The 18,461-nt window shown below is 34.6% G+C and overlaps 1 protein-coding gene across 14 annotated transcripts in view; it reads right to left on the bottom strand.

Moving 5' to 3' along the window:
- The window catches only part of R3HDM1 (R3H domain containing 1), a 206,357-nt gene that overhangs the window by 80,955 nt on the left and 106,941 nt on the right, over window positions 1-18,461 (bottom strand). For 6 of the 14 annotated variants that reach the window (XM_040474936.1, XM_040474937.1, XM_040474935.1 and 3 more), the window contains 8 exons: window positions 13,690-13,798; window positions 13,504-13,599; window positions 11,319-11,356; window positions 11,186-11,236; window positions 10,852-11,078; window positions 8,688-8,942; window positions 5,598-5,749; window positions 1,626-1,727 (listed from right to left, as the gene is read on the bottom strand). In XM_040474936.1, coding sequence (XP_040330870.1) covers window positions 1,626-1,727; window positions 5,598-5,749; window positions 8,688-8,942; window positions 10,852-11,078; window positions 11,186-11,236; window positions 11,319-11,356; window positions 13,504-13,599; window positions 13,690-13,798 — 1,030 coding nt within the window. Of the gene's footprint in view, window positions 1-1,625; window positions 1,728-5,597; window positions 5,750-8,687; window positions 8,943-10,851; window positions 11,079-11,185; window positions 11,237-11,318; window positions 11,357-13,503; window positions 13,600-13,689; window positions 13,799-15,596; window positions 15,730-18,461 lie in introns of all 14 variants that reach the window. The other 8 variants (XM_040474942.1, XM_040474943.1, XM_040474949.1 and 5 more) reach the window with 7 other exon arrangements.

Here is an 18,461-nt window from a genome sequence, read left to right as displayed (position 1 = left end):
TAAAGTCAGATGTTGACAAATGTAATCGAGATGAGTTTCCTATTGCTTTTGCTACTTGGTGAGCAGGCAATCATGTCCAGCCAAGAGAGGTTTATAATGTACATGCCATCTGACAAATGTTTTCTCTCACTCAACAGCCTAAGGACCAGTTCTGACTAGTCTAGATAATATCATTGAAATGACAAAAATGGGGTTAAAATGGCATCCCCTTGCTCCCAAAGAGCCAGAGATTGGCAACAATATATACCACATTTTGTTAAGAGGAGAATTTTGGAAAAAGTTACTTAAAAAAAATTGTGGCAACTGAGTTGTCAGATCAAAGTCGACACATCTGCAATTTCTAGTCTGCTGGTTTTTGCAAAGTACATTACAGCTATGGAAAAGACAGGGAACTGAAAAGGGGTACCTGATTTAATGACTGGAAATACATGGTTTTATGCTTGCTCTGACACACTCTAGCATTATTAGCTTAATTCAATGAATACTTTCAAAAGGGAAAAATGTACTAAAATATACCTATTAGTTGTAATTACACAGTAATCTGGCCAAATATTTTAACTATACACCACCATCAGAGTCGTCTTGAAAAAAAGTCATTTTCTTATTCCAACAATCTGCCATTTTTCAAAACACTTTTGAGGCTTTTATGTTATGTTCATTGATACTTTTGATCTTCTCAATGTTGGCAAAATTTTATTTTTTCAGATTGGAAGTGATTTTTGAAAATCATTCACAGCTAATGCTGGTAAATAAGGTTGCCCCCAGCTCAACGCAAAAACACTCTCAATATAAGAAAATGTTTCTACAAAATGTCAAGTGATTTTAAGACACAGCTTGTAATTTAACCTAAAAAGTAGTGTCAAAATATTGATGCCATATATTAAAAAAATAACAGCACCACTGGGAAAAGTCTATTAGGCTGTTTAGGGAGACTCATTTTAAGGGAAGGGAAGTAACATTTATTGAATACTCATTTCGTGTTAGGCCCTAGGCAGGAATTCCATTCCAACTTTTACATTGTTGTCTCATATAGTTAGTAACTATAGAAGGTCACAGAGAGAACACATGGCCCTGGTGCTTGTAAACTCTGAGAGGTAGAATTTAGGGCATACTTTGGATTGAAGAAGGTACCATTCATTACAGTCACAGATTAAATATCTAGAGATCTTCTTGGGAATATACTTAGAAGAATGTCTTATGTAATCATAAGCTCCAATTCACCCTAATAACTGGGATAAGTCTACGGGACCTATGCACTGGGGAAAGAACAGAAAGCCTTAAACCCAGATGAAGGCTGCCACTCCAAGATTGCACAGATCGCACTGATCTCAAGGAGAAAAGTAGCTAAACCATCTTAGGACTAGAATTGTCAACCTGAAAATAATTTCATTGTGGAAAAGCAGGAAAAAATTGGGATTTATATAATCACTGTAATAAGTCAATATAACAAATATTGTACAGTAGACAGTAAATTATTTCTAATACAAGTTAGAAACACTTTTTCAGTATATGTGTCTAGGACTTTAAATAGTCACAAAAGATCATATCACGTTAATCACATTCATGAGCATCCATCACACATCCACCCACAGAAACAATGCAGGAGGTGAATAGAGATATAGTACCACGGAGTATTGCTGGGTGGGTGAGACTGGCAGGAGCGGGGATGGGTAAGGGGCTGTAGAGTACTGAACAGGCTGTGAAGAGGACTGCAGAGGACGAACAGGCTAAGGAATAACAGGTTGGCAAACAATGTTAATGTCAGAATAAAATGTTACAAGAATTGCATAAAATGGAAAGTTACACTTTTTTGACAACAGCTTAAACTATATTTTTAAAGTGATCTTAAACAACGATAATAGGAAACAACAAAAACAATGCTAAATGAAGAAACTCTACACAGTAAAAATTTAAAAAACATACCTATGTTTTAATATATAATTTGTTTTCATAAAAATATTTATTAGATTCATAGAAACAGGTAATTTAGACATTTCAAATCCTATTATCTAACCCAAACCCCTAGGTTAAGTCAGTAAAAACAAAACCACTCATTCTTACTTCCTGGTTTGATGGAGGGGCTGTTCTATTTAGCATTATAAAACTAAATAAAAGAAAAACTTCATTCATTATCAGACAATGAAAACTTAACATAGTATCTATGCCAATTACTATCTGATAAGGCATGATTAAATACTCTTTTGGGACCATAGGGCCTGAATTCTAACAATTTTCACTTTAAAAAATTTATTTACTTTTTTAACTTTAGCAGTTTTTAAAGTACAATACGTTGTGGGTGCCACTAAGAGTAACAGCCTAAAGAACAGCACACACATACATACAGGCACATGTACAGACATAAACTTATCTCTTTTACACAAGGAAGATAAACACATTTGTCTTGAAACTACAAATTTTGGTTGAGAGTAGATGCTATGTGGAGCTGAAAAACTAGTGACCTGAAATTTTTTCACTAAGGATATACTTCTGCATTTCAGAAAAAAAAGGATAAGTTTTATGTTTCCCAGGGACACTCAAAAACAGACATTATAGAAAATGAACAATGTTTTAATCATTTTAAAGCTTAAGGAGTAAAGCTGGCCATCTGTAGGCTAACAGTGGCATCTGACTTAGTTTCCCAGTCTTATATTTATATTAGATAGTTTATTACAAAAGGGTAATACACATACTGGCTTAAAGACTCTCATAATCCATGTTATATAGGTGACAGTCAGAGTAAGATAAGTGACCTGTAGACAGCCATGTAAGCAAGCACTGGAGGAACCCAGGTCATTTTATCTAACGAAAACTCTCACTTTTGCTTAAAATGTATACACATGAATCTCTGGACAGTATTTCCTAAAAGAATACTTTGAAAATGCAAAATAAGCGAACTGAATAAGCTTCCTAAGGAAATAATCTAAATAAGGGGAAAGTCTTATGACAACTCAGACGTGTATGGTGAGTTACACTTCCCCCACAAAATCAACACAATAGTTTCTAAAAAATGAAAAAAATAGAATCTCACAAAAAATCTAGAACTAAAGCAAAAGTACTAAACAAGGTAAACACTGAAGGATCTATAGAGCCACTGGTTCCTCACTAACCTCTTGACTAGAAATTAGCAAGCTTCCTAACAGATGACAGCACATATCACACTAAATGAGGTGCAGTGGTTTTAGAACTTCCAAGCACAGGCTATTCAATGTGTTATTAAGTCAGACAACCATTAAGACATAACTTTCTTCCAGACATCTTGACCTACTATGTAAGTGTCAGATGAAACAAAAGCTTTAGTCGGCCGTAAGATAAAAGAAAGAGGAGTCCGATGAGCACCAGTGGTATGAATTAATGTCTCCGAGAGTGTCAAGTGGTAATGAGACAAATGTGGGCGGGAAGACTCGTTGTTCAAAGTGAAATTCTGACACCACTTAGAAAAGGAAAAGCCTTAGCTCTTCCTTTTCCTACTTAAATTGCAAATGGCTGCAAAACAATATCCACTTAAAAGTGACTGGTTTTGAGAAATGCAGCCCATCTGAAGGCTTTGGAAATCATACTATTATTTTGTTTGGTTATTTGAAACTTCATGGATGGATTATCTCAGTGCAGAAAGAAAGTAGTTACTGAATATCATTTGTTCATCAATTCTCTATTTTGGTATCTGATGATGAATTACCTGAAACACCTGAAGCAACACCAGGACAATCAACCACAAAGTTTGATGCATATCCTGAGATTTCAAATTATAGTCCATTAAAGCTCTATTCCTTTTTTAAAATGTTTATTTTTTTTTGAGAGAAAGAGAGCAAATGAGGTGGGAGGGCAGGGAGAGGGGGACAGGATCTGTAGCGGGTTCCTTGCTGACAGCAGAGAGCCCGATGTGGGGCTTGAACTCACAAACCATGAGATCACTGACATGAGCCAAAGTCAGACCCTCAACCAACTGAGCCACCCAGGTGCCCCTAGGCTCTATTTCTAAACTAAGCTATCTACACCTTTATTTAGGATAGTCTCATATCTAAATCATACAAAATTATTTCTAAAAGATAATAATCTGAAATATATAATCATAGATGAATGCTTAGACTTTTTTGAAGCCACCAGACAAATACTATTTCCACTGAATGAAATGAAAATCAGTCTTATAAAGCTCCTGGTGAAATACGTAGCAAGGCATAGGCAACTGACAACAAGATGAAAGAGAAATACTTCAGGACCTAACTGAATGAAGGCAAGGCAGAGAAGGCCAGGGAGGGCATTTTATGTACTCCAATGTGTACCTGTGCATTTTTAATCAAATGGGGTTGGGAAGTGGATATGGGAGTCTTTGGAAACAGTTTTTAGGCAACTTCCTCTTCACACATTTGTATGTTTGGTTTTTAAAAAAGTTTTTTTTTTTACGTTTATTTATTTTTGAGACAGAGCATGAACAGGGGAGGGTGAGAGAGAGAGGGAGACACAGAATCTGAAACAGGCTCCAGGCTCTGAGCTGTCAGCACAGAGCCCGATGCGGGGCTCGAACTCACGGACTGTGAGATCATGACCTGAGCCGAAGTCGGTCGCCCAACCGACTGAGCCACCCAGGCGCCCCCACAGATTTGTATGTCTTAAAAGCACATCAAAAACCTAGAAATCCTACTTTATATAAACTACCTTGCCCAATATTAGGAGTCTTAATTGCCAGAGGCACAATTATTTGCAAAACTTTGAAAGTATTTGATGACATTACCACTGCTCATATATTCTTTACCCTTGCACTACACAAACTATATAACTTGCCAATAAAATTAATGAAATTTCCCTAGTTCAAGTTTATCTCCATACTTCTTTCATAAGAAAGTATTCTACAAGTTCTCACCAGTGGAATATTTAGATAGTCTTATGGAGAAAAAGAGGTGTAACTAACTGTACAAGCTGTCTTTGATATGTTATACAACCTTTAAAAGAACAAAAGTAACTGAGTTTACACTGGGATAATCAAGTTCCCCAAGGATGAATAATACATCTATATGGGAATAACCAGAATGTGAAAGTGTATGTACAAACTTTAAACATTTCTACAAATTCAAGATACTATTAAGAGTGCTTCTGTGAATTCTAATTCAGAATGTTTTTGCCTCCCTCTTTCGTAGAATAGGTGGGATGCAAAGTACCTTGCCGAACTTGAGCAACTTAAGTTTCTTCTATCTTCTTGATCTGTTGAACCTTAGAACAACTTACTTATTAGCTCACTGGGATAATCTTAGTTTTCTTTTTATTCCTTTTGTCCATCTCTTGCTGTTGTAGAATACGGAGAACATACTCACCACATAGGCTCATGAGATATGAAATTTCCTTCTTTCCAATATATATTCTGTATTTATTAGCTGAAAATCCTGTGAAGTTAACCTCTCTTCCTACAAACGGAGCGGGACATCACTGGTACAGAATATTAAATATTAAATTAATTTAATATTTAATAAAATATTAAATATTAAATTAATATTAAATATTAAGAGATACTTGGGCTAGCCCAATTATAATTATAATTAGTGAGTTTAAACCCAAATATATAAAGGAAGGTGAGCTTAGCATTATGTAATCACGGATATGTGCACCTGTGAGAAAATGTGATTAGCTGCTTGTTGTTGAGGTGGTGGGGGTGGCAGAGGTGGCTGTGGAGGTCCAGGCACTTGGGTTCTAACAGGTTGTTGAGTCATAGGAGGATTATACACAACTGGACTTCCATCTGGGTTTATGAAGGGCTGACCTGAAAAATTATAAGAGGAGGGAAAAAAACCATTTACAATTGAGACCGAACATAGGTCATTTCTATGAACAATCTGTAACACAGGTCTATAATCCTTACTCAAAATCTCAAAGCCAAGTTTCTGAAGACCAAAAGATTTTCTTAGCAGAGGAAACAAAGTGTGACCTTACCTGAGCCTATTTTAATAGTCTTTATTTTTCTCACTTAGGGTAAATTTTTTTTTCATTTTTTAAAAATATAATTTATTGTCAAACTGGCTTACATACAACACCCAGTGCTCATCCCAACAAGTGCCCTCCTCAATGTCTATCACCTATTTTCCCTCCCCCGCCAGTTTGTTCTCTGTATTTAAGTTTCTTGTAGTTTACCTCCCTCCCTGTTTGCAACTATTATTTCCCCTTCCCTTCCCCCATGGTCTTCTGTTAAGTTTCTCACAGAGTAAATACTTGAAAATTCTGCTGCAGTGTTTTACTATGTAGGTGCTGCTCTAAAACCTCCTGGAGTTATTTTACAATACACAGCATTTTTCAAAAAACTCTGAATTCTGAATATCTTGCTCAAGGGATTCAGTTATAGGACTGTGGTCCTGTAGTGCTTTAACGATTTCAGTTTTAAGAAAAAATTCTTGACTTTGGGATACTGGAACGTTATTAATTAGCCTCTATTACGTAGTGAGAAAGAGCTAATTTATAGACCACAATGCATATGCTTAATTAGTGAAATTAACACTGGATGAAAATTAAAAATGCTTGCCAGCTTCAAATTTCAAATCATGGACTTGATGGCAGAGTCCTTATTTTATAACTTCTAAAGTTGTAAGTTGTGAACTCTGAATAATTTTGTAAAATAATTTTTTAATTCTAGTGAGCTTGATTCACAGGTATGAAAAAAACCTTTAATATTGATTTACAGGCTTATTGTTATTGCTTACTAATTACTGGGGGAATATCTGAAGTGCCTAAGTAAATGAATTTTACTCTTTTCTACACATACATTCTGAACAACTTTTTCTTATTATGAAAATATTTTTATTGTGGGAAAATAACCAATAAATAGGGATTGAAAGAAAATAAATCCCCCCATAATCTTGTAGTTAATAATTTGGATACCCTTCTTCCAGAATTTTTTTTTTTCAGAGCAGAGGTAAATAGATACACAGATTAGTATTTTTCCTTACACTATACACTATATTATTTTAAAAAAAAAGAACAGAAAAAAAGGGACTATGTGAAATATACTATGATACCCATTTAGAATGGGAAGAATAGAGAAGTTAAGAGAAATCTGACTTAACAATTGCTAAAAAGTGTCTTAATAATATCCTTTCTTCCATGGTAAAACCCCCTATTTGCTTTCTGAAACTTATGACATAATAAAATAATTGTGGGAAGAGAAGAATACATTGTTCCACTGATACCAAGTGGGAAAAGTCCTTCAAATTCAAATAATTTTCATTAAGTTTCTTGATAATTTAGTTATATGAAAACAAGTAATGCTGGGTATTTGTTGAGTGTTATGTAATTTTGAACAAAAATGGTAGAGAAGATATGATTGGAAGCATGCTTAAAAGTAACTTAAGGGCCGTTTGAAAACGTTGGATGTGTTGTAATGCTGTTCTCAAAAAGCAAAGAGATCACTTTTGGACTCATTTAAAATTAAGAATACAATTCAATTACAGGTTGATCTGTTGCTCATTCTATAATTTCCTATTCAGTAGAATCTTTCATATCATTGAAAAATCATTAAAATGTTTTGAATGAAAAGTAATAGTAAATAGTATATTAAGTCATCTTATATCCTGCTCCAGAAAAACAAGAAGTTTAGTAATATAATAAATCTCAAGGAGAAGAAGATAATGGTTATTAAGCAAAAATGGAATTTCTGAATATTCATTTCTTCTAATAGAAACAAATGTTCCAATACTTTATCTTAAAAAACAGATGCAAAGAAATCTGAAGGTAATGAGTTCCAAGCCATAGTCTTCTCTACAACAAACAAAAGAAAAGGTTCAGGAGCACACAGAGACACTCTCGCCTGTACCTATCTTGCCCAACTACTGCCGTGCTGATGTGACCACATGAGTTAAGTGTACGAATTTCTAAGAAAGGTTATCAAATGATTTATAAGGTTGTTCTCATTTTCACAAAATTACTGTGCCATAACATTTTGAATAGAGACCAGACTTCATGTGATCTTTTAAAAGATGTTTTCTATATTTGCCCATACGACATGCATAATGAAATGTATTATGACTGCAGTTTCTTAATCTCTCTGAAGTTTAGTTTCCTTACACATAAATGGGGACTTCACCTACCAAGATTGTAATGATGATAAGGAATGTGTTTCAAGCACCTAACACAGTACATGATACATAATACATGCTGAAAAGATGAGAATTATTACCTAACTGCAAAGAATATGTGTCTTCAATATTAATTCATAAGGACTACTTATTTCCTTTTTCTAATAATAAAATGTGCCTTACCTTTTCCTTAGGAGAAAACAATTAGTATATTCAGAAGGACAATAACTTATATGTTCTTTCTCCTTCATTCTATAATGAATAAGAGCTGCTTACTTTCTCCTTCCTCATGAAATGCATACTATTTTCCCCAGGATAATTTTTACTTTTTTAAATCAAATAAAGCTCTTTCAATGGTCATTGTCTCATTTCTAAGAAATGAACCATTTTTCAATTATGGTTAGCCTAAAAGGTGATGTCTGGATGTCACAAAGAGAAAAATACTTCCTGATATAAATATATCTTGTAACATTTTCTAGCAGAAATGTTTTATTAAAGTTCTAGGGAAAATGCTAATTACTCATGAAAAATAAAAAATTGACAACACATATACAAATAATACATTTAATACAGTTTTTATTTTTCAGTAACTCCTGATATCTCAACTGAAATAAACACCTTTTTCTCGATACCAACCTGTTTGTGGGTTGATCAGAATACTGCCAGGTGGTATGCCTGCCGCTTCCAAGGGAAGCAAAAAGAAGCTAGTGCTAGGAGATGCGACTTGCCCATTTAGGCCACCATCAAAGGAAAGAGAGCTATGAGTGCTGACAGTTGGATAGACGACAGGTGCGCCATGAGAAGACTGGCTGAGAGCTGTACCTGGAAGAGGCTGCTGGATGTGAGAAAGAGAGCCCGTAGATGACCCTACACTACCAGAAGACTCAGAACCTAGGGAGGAGTAATGAAAAATATGGATTTTTTAAACCTTATATAAAAACGAAGGCTTTAAATATGTAACAATAAAATCCACATTACATAACATGCAGTTACCACATAAAAGCAATGGCTATTTTTGATTTACTATATAATTTTGCTTCCCCTCCCCATCATCAACAAGTTTAATACAGCAAACTGATCACATAAGTTGTCAGAGAAGTCATAGCCAAAGCATGCAACTTAAGCAAGATTATAATAACAACAGCCACAGACAGCCACAAAAAGCACATTACCCACATTCCCCAAAGCACAAACTTATGTACATTTTACCTTTTAGATTAACACTTAGGAATACACAGATTATAATTTTCCCCAGGAAAAAGAACATAGCACAGCCAAATGCCCCAAATCTCTTATACCAGAAACCCCTTATCTATAAGAACACAGAAAGATTAAGAGTAGTATAGGAGATAACAAAAATGATAAATTCTCTATCAAGAGAATAAACTTAATAAATGTGATAGTTTATTTTTAGCTGTTTTTATCCTTGCAATCTATTTCGTTTTCTATCACCCAGAGACTGAAAATGTTACTGACTTTCAGTAAAATGGCTAAAACTGGATAATAAGACAATCAAAGAAAGAAAAAGATTTTTAAACTGTATATGGTTAACTAGGTTTTAAGTAAGAGTTGACTCTGGGATGGAGAATTACTCTTTAATGAATGAAATAAACAAATATGATACACTTATACAGACTGCCTTCTTCTATTTTAAGTTTTGCCAAATGACCCCTGAAAAAAAACTCTACCAAAAATAATTTTTCCCATTAAGAGTTAAATAATGGTTCATCTCTGAAGAGAATATAGATTATAAATAGGACACGATCTTAAAATGTTTTAATTCAGCAGTGTTTCTAAATGATCTTCTCATAGTTATTGTTATGATGACTTGTTTCCCAAATAAATGCATATCTTGTGCATATACATATTTCTTATATTAACAAAATTTACCTATCTTTAGCAATATTCTATGATATACACTAAGATATTTTTAATATGCACATTATAATAAGAAAGGGTGACGAGTGCAATTCATAAGCCTTAATTTAAAGCAATGATTATAGACAAGGATTAATAAAAAAATACTTGGCCACCTCTAAATCTCTCCCATGTTACCTGTACAATACCTTATGTCTACGATAACCCAGATAGGCTAAAGATAGCCATTTCTGCTAACTTTTAAAGCTAATTTTGGAATACAAATAAAGATCTGCAAGGATCCTAAGAGAGATGTGAGGGTCTTTAGTATTAAACCCAGTTAGTAAAGGTGAAGAGAAAATGTATGAGCCTAAATGTAAGGTACCATAAAAGCAAAGAAACTAGAAGAATGAGGATGTTACTAAAATTTTCACTCATTCAGAATAATTACATCACATTATTTTTCTTGAAAAATCCTCAGAAACTTCTCAGCAATTTTACTGATTCTTTGAATGGCAAATGAAGGACTTTATCATGAAAAATACAATCAATAACTGATAGTATTAGCTGAAAATGCAACCAATGTTAAATAATCCTAGGTAAGAAACCATGCCTTCTAATTATAAATAAGCAATGGAGAATTTCCAACCACCTCTGGGGACTCAAACAACAGATGACATTTCACTGAACTAACTTGATTAAGTTTATGTCACAAGAGAGGATTTTTACTTTAACTGATGTTTGTAAATCTCTCTTGAGCAGAGAATGAATCCTAATGTCAATACACCCATTACCTCTGAAGTACTGTGGAGCTGCTCAATGCACTGCTGGTAGGAATTTTAGATGTTAGGATAACTACAGAAGCCATCTGATAAATAAAGAGCTAAGGCAGCAATAGGGAAACGAATGTTATGACTGCACAGTTCTAGACAAATATTTATACCTGTTTTTGAAAGCCTGCCTATGCTTTTGCTGCTCCCAGAACTATCACCTCTTGTCAGGACCGAGATTCCACTGAAGCTGCTGGCTTTGGTAACAGCAGGCTTGAAGTTTCGGAGGGAACTGTCTGAATCTGTACTGCTCCAGGGTCGTGGTTCAGAATACTTCAGTTCATTCTCAGTGCTGCTTTGATGGCTATTTGTTGATCTCCCTGAAGCATCTTTATTAACTCTGTAATTTAGAAAGAAAACTTTGAAAAGCTAATAGGACAAAAGGGGAAAGAACAGAGAAAAAATGCTTTGAGTTTTTAATACTGCATGAAAACATGCTTTCAATACCTAAATATCTGACGCCTCTGCTGGGTACTACTAGCATCCTCGTCTTGGATTCTGTTGGCATTTTAATGAGACATTTTTATTTTTATTAGCATCAATCAGAGAGTTAACAAATGAATGTTAAAAATTCCCTCACCTTTTGTCAATAATATAATTCTCTTGGGAACACAGGGACTAGAAAGAAAGAAGAGATATAAGAAGTTGAGCTTTTGTCAAATACATAAACTGGTGATGACAACAAAAAACACATGGAGTAATATTTAATAAGTTATCATTTAGCCCTGCGAAAAAAATCCAAAATAGTGATAGGGGGACATAAATAAATAACAATGAAATTATTTTTGGCTTGGACACACTATGCTTACTTTTAACAGAAGCCATTCATTTCTGGGGCACAAATTAACCTGAAATTCAAATAATCTCTTCCAAAAAGTGAACCCCTTTTCACTATTATATACTGAAGGTGTACACCAATCTAAAGATTCCACCTCATTCACTCAACATTTTGATCACCTGTGCTTTGGTTGTGACTGTATCAGTGAACAAGCAAGCAGCTATACCTCAATGCAGCTCAGAACCAAACTGTTCTAATGCTATGAACTTAGCTCGGGCAACCACCATTTTTGCTTGTATTATTATAACAGTCTTCTAACTGGTTTTCCAGCTACTAGTTTTGCCCTTTTAATCCAATTTAAACAATAGAAGCCACAAAAGTGTTTCTAAAATGTCAATCTTATCACATCTCTTTCCTCCTTTAACAGCTCTCCGCTGTTTGCATAGAGGTCAGCAAACTATGGTCAGCCACCTGTTTTTGCAAATAAAGTTTTATTCGAACACAGCCGTGCCCATTTATTTATGTATTTTCTACATCTGCTTTCACATTAAAAAGGTAGATTTGAGTTGTTACAATAAAATACCGCATGACTCTAAAAACCTAAAATATTAATTATCTAGCTCTTTACAGAAAAGTTTGCTACCTCCTGCTCTAACTAAAGGCCCAACCACCTTAACCAGCTTTCAGGGACAGGTCATCTGCTTCCTGGGTCAAGTCATCTGCTTCCTGCTTATTTCTCTAATCTAAACTTTCCTCACTTTCTGTGTCACGTAGGCTATAGTCCAGCTCCTCTGAATTTTTTAGTCTTCATGTGTCAACTTCTCCTTTAACTCTGGGCCTCTGCAAATACTGACCCTCTACTTGGAACATTTCACTCCCTTGGAGTCTGTTTGGAAGCTAACTCTTCCTCTCACTCCTGAGTTCTGTTTTGTGATGCTTTTCTGCCATGTCCCTTATTTTACCTTCATGTCTCCACCTACATCACATATCGTATTGTCATTACCTGGCTATTCATCGGGGTAGAGGCCTCATCAATCTTAGAAACTACAGAGAGAATTACATCTAGTTTATCAGGCTCTGAAGACAGCAGACCTGGGCTGAAATCCCAATCTCTGTCATTTTCTAGCTATATGATCTTTTGCTACTTTACTTAGCCTCCTTGAACCTCAGTTTCCTTATCCGTAAGATAAAAACAATGATAATACCTACCATATGTATATATAGCACTGTTTGGGGGATAACTTATTTTAAGTGTAAACGGATGTGTCCTCCAGTGCCCAGCATAGCACCTACTATAGGTGGTCAATAAGATTTGTACGAATATTAACTGATAGTTTGGATTTTAGTGTTATTCTTTGTTTTTTTACCATTGAAATTTCCATCTCTGGCAATGTTAACACAAATTACATACATTCATATATCCATGAATAAAACCTAGTACTAAACAGAATGGGTGCTTAACAGACACTGGTCAGACCAAACTAAATCTCTTCTCAAATATATGTATAAAATAATTACCCACTTTAAAGATTTCTTTCACATAATCACTTAAAAAAGTAGACAATATTAATCTAAAAATTAGTTTTACTTTAAAAGAAATAAGTTATTTATTGAGAAAAATCTACTACCAAGTAGAACTTAGAGTTCATGATTTTGTAGACTATGATGAATGTTCTAAAAATCTCAAATCTGTAAAAAGTTTGGAAGGAAAAAAAATTATACTAACTATATATTCAGTTCAACACTACAACTCTGTAGTCTATAAACATGCAGTTTTTGAAATATTTATATAACTGCTGCAATGTAGCATTTTATAAACTATTATTAACATGAACAAGATGGATCTCAGTATTTCTAACAAGTGACTTTAAATATAACAGATACGGTTACAAATAAATGATCAATAGATTATAAAAGGAGTGACCTCCCCTCTAATGCAATTAGCATATATTTTAACAGTGAGATCTAAATATAAATCAGTACATACATCTTGGGAAAATATTCGGTCTCTGGCTCTCTGGTACTCCTCTTCTCTTTCTTCTATAGATTTGCTCCTTCTGTCATCTTTCAAACGTATTCTCATCTAAAGGAACGAAAACAATTAATTCTCGGGAAAATGATCAGTTGGGATAAGTCCTGCACCTAGAAAAAAGCTGCAGTTGTGACAGATTACCTGGTTATCATCTTTGTCAAAGCTGGAGTTGTCTCTCTTGAGGATATATCGTTTCTGAAAGTCTTCACCTTTATCATCCTTAATATGTTCATTGAATTTCTGATCAGGTCTAAAAAAACCACGAAGGGAACAGGAAAGATAGTACACAATATTTACAGAAAAGTTAAATACAACATGTTATGAAAAGTAATCAAAACAATGCAAATTACCACTCATTAGTGCCACTAATAATAAATATTTATGTTATCTCATTTACTCTTCATAATAATCTTATGAGAAGGTATTAACTGCTCTATGTTATGACTGAAAGGCCATATGAAAAATACACTGTGGGCTCTGGAATCAGACTGCTTGGGTTCAAATATTCAGCTTTACCACTTTAGTTGCTTCAGGACTTGTGCAAGTTACTTAACCTTCCTGTTCCCTAGTTTCCTCATTTGTAAATTGAATTACAGGATACCTACTTCAAAGGGTTGTTCTGAAAATGAAGTGAATTAATAAATGAATAGCACTTAAAAAGTAAACACTCAGTAGAAGTTTGTTATTACTATAAATATTACTGAAAAAAGCTGAGGTTCAAATGGCTTAGGCAACTGTCCAAGGTCAAGGGCAAGTGGATGACTGAGCCACAGCTGGTGCATTGGTATGGCAGACTCAAAGCCTATTTATCCTCTTTGCATTGCCTCCTCTAAATCTAAGGAAAAATTCTGGGAAAAAGAATAAAGTATAGTGTTGTATCTTATATTACATTCTTACATTTGGTGTGATATAACTGAAAGTAATAAAATTTTTTGTGGCTGCTTTAACTAAAACTTAAGAGGTTAATTTCAAATGCAACCAAGAATTCTTAATTATAACAGGGTACATCTTTGATTTATATTAATTGAAACAGGTTAAAAAAGAAATAATGCTTTTTTGGAGGTTAAAGTTGTAACCTAAAGTAATAATTATAAAATTATAACAATACATCTTATGGCTGATTTGTCTTTCCTCTACAGAAGTGTTGCAAGTTCTAATGACATCCTGAAGACATATATGAGGTTGTAGTCCGTGGAAAATCAAAATTACATAAAACTTCCCTTTCTAAAATATATTGTCAGCTTCAACAAATTAATTTATTTAATACTCTTGTGACTTAATAACATCCTGTTATAAAACTGGAATTACTCTTCTGAAATACATGGTACATAAAAATATATTTAGAGGTACAAAGAAAGGTTAACTGAAGCCCTGAGTAGTTTTTTAAATATAGCTTAAATATGTATTATACAGTGATGTAATATACTGTGAATACCAAGTACATTTCTGAACCAAATAAACCTAAGTAATAACATCTGCAGCAAACATGTCCATATATATCATTATGTAGAATATTTAAGGAATGCTTCTGAATATTTGTTTTAACCTAGTAAATTTTTAATAAAGTACTGTTTCTATATCCTGTCAAATTATGCAAAACAAGATTTAAAAATAAAACTTATCTAAGTAAGTTGAAGAAATCTTTATTTTACAACGTACTTAGGTGAAACGAAGGGCAGATCTCCACACAGAGCTATATGTATACAGAACTAAGAAGAACAAAAACAAGAGTAAAAACAACATCATGACCAAACTGATGAGAAAAAAAATGCTTTCTTCAGTAGGAATTTGCAAGGTTGTCTATTTAGTTCTGAAGATGGTAGTATGTTATTTCTGTCACAGGATTACCCTGTTTACTTATATCAACTTTTTTTGTAGCTGTTCAAAGTCATTTTTCTTTATTGAAGGTGTCTATACTTGGGCGCAAGAGTTATTCCAAAGTCAACTCTAAGGTTTAACCAAGGGCCTGGCAACTTTTCTAAGAGCAGCTGGATTCCCACACCAAATAGCACTGGCAGGCATTTCAGCTAACCTTAAGACTGTCTTACCTCTTTCTTTTATAGATGCCTGAATTTACTGCCCTGCAATCGCCAACTTCCCGCTCCATTGAGACACCCCAGTGGACACCGGGTTGTTGACATCCACAACACCACTGGTTCAAGGCTGGAGCGGGTAATTTGCCTATGAGGAAAAGGTAAGTTTGCATTTATTCAATGTGGAGCAGATCTCTAAGGTTTTCTGATTTACAACCTTCTTCATATTCCAGAAGATATAAAATAAGAATACAGTGTAACTTCAGTGATCTGAATGTCTAGTTGTAATTGTGTTATCAATCCATTCTTCTTTAAGTACATCATAAACATTATATTTAGCCAAACTTTTGATTATATTGATAAAGAGAACCCTAAAGCTTTTTGACATCATTCATAGCATTCAAATAACTGAGGTTACACTGTATTGAAAACCTTAGAGAGTCACCAGTCGAAATGTTAGACAAAATGCCTGCTAATGTACATGTGCTTGGGTATCCAGCAGCTCTGAGTAATGTTGAAAGGTACTGGTTAAATGATTTTGAGTTCTATTCACCTTCAGTTCAGTTCATATCTTACGGTTACTGTCCTTGGGAAACAACTAACTGATGAGGATATTATTAAAAGAGTAAGGAACAAGCAGAAAAAAATTAAGTACCATTCACATTTGTGGGTAATATAATCCCTAAAGGAAGACAAGGTCCTTTTTAAAGATATCTATTGTCATTAATTTAATTGTAGGAACAAACATTTAAAAATACTAGGTTCCACCAATGTATTTAGTTGACAAAATACTGTAAGAAATGGATGAAAATCAACTTTATTTCAGTAAACAATATGACAGCTATCAGAGTAAAGGCCATTGTAATACAAGGGACATAAGTGAATAAATACAACCATGAAAAATGAATAGTTCATAGATGAGCTCCTAAGAGCAATCCCTATCAAAATAACACCAGAATTCTTCACAGAGCTAGAACAACAATCCTGCATTTGTATGGAGCCAGAAAAGACCTTGAACAGCCAAAGCAATCCTGAAAAAGAAAACCAAAGCTGGAGGCATCACAAATCCAGATTTGAAGCTGTATTACAAAGCTGTAATCATCAAGACAGTATGGTACTGGCACAAAAACAGACACTCAGATCAATGGACCAGAATAGAGAACACAGAAATGGACCCACAAATGTATGGTCAACTAATCTTTGACAAAGCAGGAAAGAATCTCCAACGGCACAAAGACAGTCTGTTCAGCAAGTGGTGCTGGGAAAACTGGACAGCGACATGCCAAAGAATGAACCTGGACCACTTTCTTACACCATACACAAAAATAAACTCAAAATGGATGAAAGACTTCAACATAAGACAGGAAGCCATCAAAATCCTAGAGGAGAAAACAGGCAACAACCTCTTTGACCTCGGCTACAGCAACTTCTTACTTGACATGTCTCCAGAGACAAGGGAAACAAAAGCAAAAATGAACTATTGGGACCTCATCAAGATAGAAAGCTTCTGCACAGTGAAGTAAACAATCGGCAAAACTAAAAGGCAACCGATGGAATGGGAGAAGATATTTACAAATGACATAACAGATAAAGGGTTACCCAAAATCTACAAAGAATTTATCACATTCAACACCCAAAAACCAAATCATTCAGTGAAGAAATGGACAAAAGACATGAACACTTTTCCAAAGAAGACATCCAGATAGCTAACCAACACATGAAAAGATGTTCAACATCACTCATCAAGGAAATACAAATCAAAACCACAATGAGATACCACCTCACAACTGTCAGAATGGCTAAAATTAACAACTCAGGTGTTGGTGTGGATGTAGAGAAAGATGAACTCTTTCGTTCTGCTGGTGGGAATGCTGGTGGCGGTGCAGCCGCCTTGGAAAACAGTATGGGGGTTCCTCAAAAAATTAAAAATAGAACTACCCTATGACCCAGCAATTCCACTACTAGGTATTTATCCAAAAGATACAGGAGTGCTGATTTGAAGGGGCACATGTACCCCGATGTTTATAGCAGCACTATCGACAATAGCTAAAGCATAGAAATAGCCCAAATGTCCATGGACTTATAAATGGATAAAGAATATGTGGTATATATATATACACAATGGAATATTTCTCACAGATCAAAAAAAAAAAAAAAAGAAATCTTGCCATTTGCAACAATGTGGATGGAAATAGAGTGTATTATGCTAAGCAAAATAAGTCAGAGAAAGACACATATATTGATTTCAGTCATATGTGTAATTTAAGATACAAAACAGATGATTATAAGGCAAGGGAAGCAAAAATAATATAAAAATAGAGAGGGAGACAAACCATAAAAGACATAAATACAGCGAACAAACTGAGGGTTGCTGGCAGGGTGTTGGATGGGCTAAAGGGGCGAGGGGCAATAAGGAAGACACTTGGGATGAGCACTGGGTATTACATGTAAGTGATGAATCACTAATTTCTATTTCTGAAATTATTACTAAATTTTACATTAAATAACTTGGATTTAAATAAAAATAGACCCTAAGTATAGCTTTAAGAAAAGCAGAAAAATAATTAATTTCAGCATTATCTATATCATCTGAAGCTGACGCTCATTACCACAGACCCACTGCTGCCACATATGAAATTGATACAGAAAATTCCAATAGACAGATTAACCATCAAAGTATAAACTTCAGCTGAACTTAACAAGCAACTTAAGTTGCTTTAGGACTAGTTTTAGAAATAGGCAGAAGAGGGGTGTCTGGATGGCTCAGTTGGCTGAGCATCCAACTCTTGAGTTTTGGCTCAGGTCATGATTCCAGGGTCATGAGATCCAGGCCTGTGTCTGGCTCTGCACTTAGCATGGAACCTGCTTAGGATTCTCTCT

Source organism: Herpailurus yagouaroundi, unplaced genomic scaffold, assembly GCF_014898765.1.
Source record: "Herpailurus yagouaroundi ecotype Mexico unplaced genomic scaffold, PumYag 140, whole genome shotgun sequence".
Taxonomy (NCBI): domain Eukaryota; kingdom Metazoa; phylum Chordata; class Mammalia; order Carnivora; family Felidae; genus Herpailurus; species Herpailurus yagouaroundi.
Note: the sequence above shows the minus strand (reverse complement) of the source record. Positions and strands in the feature narration are given on the sequence as shown.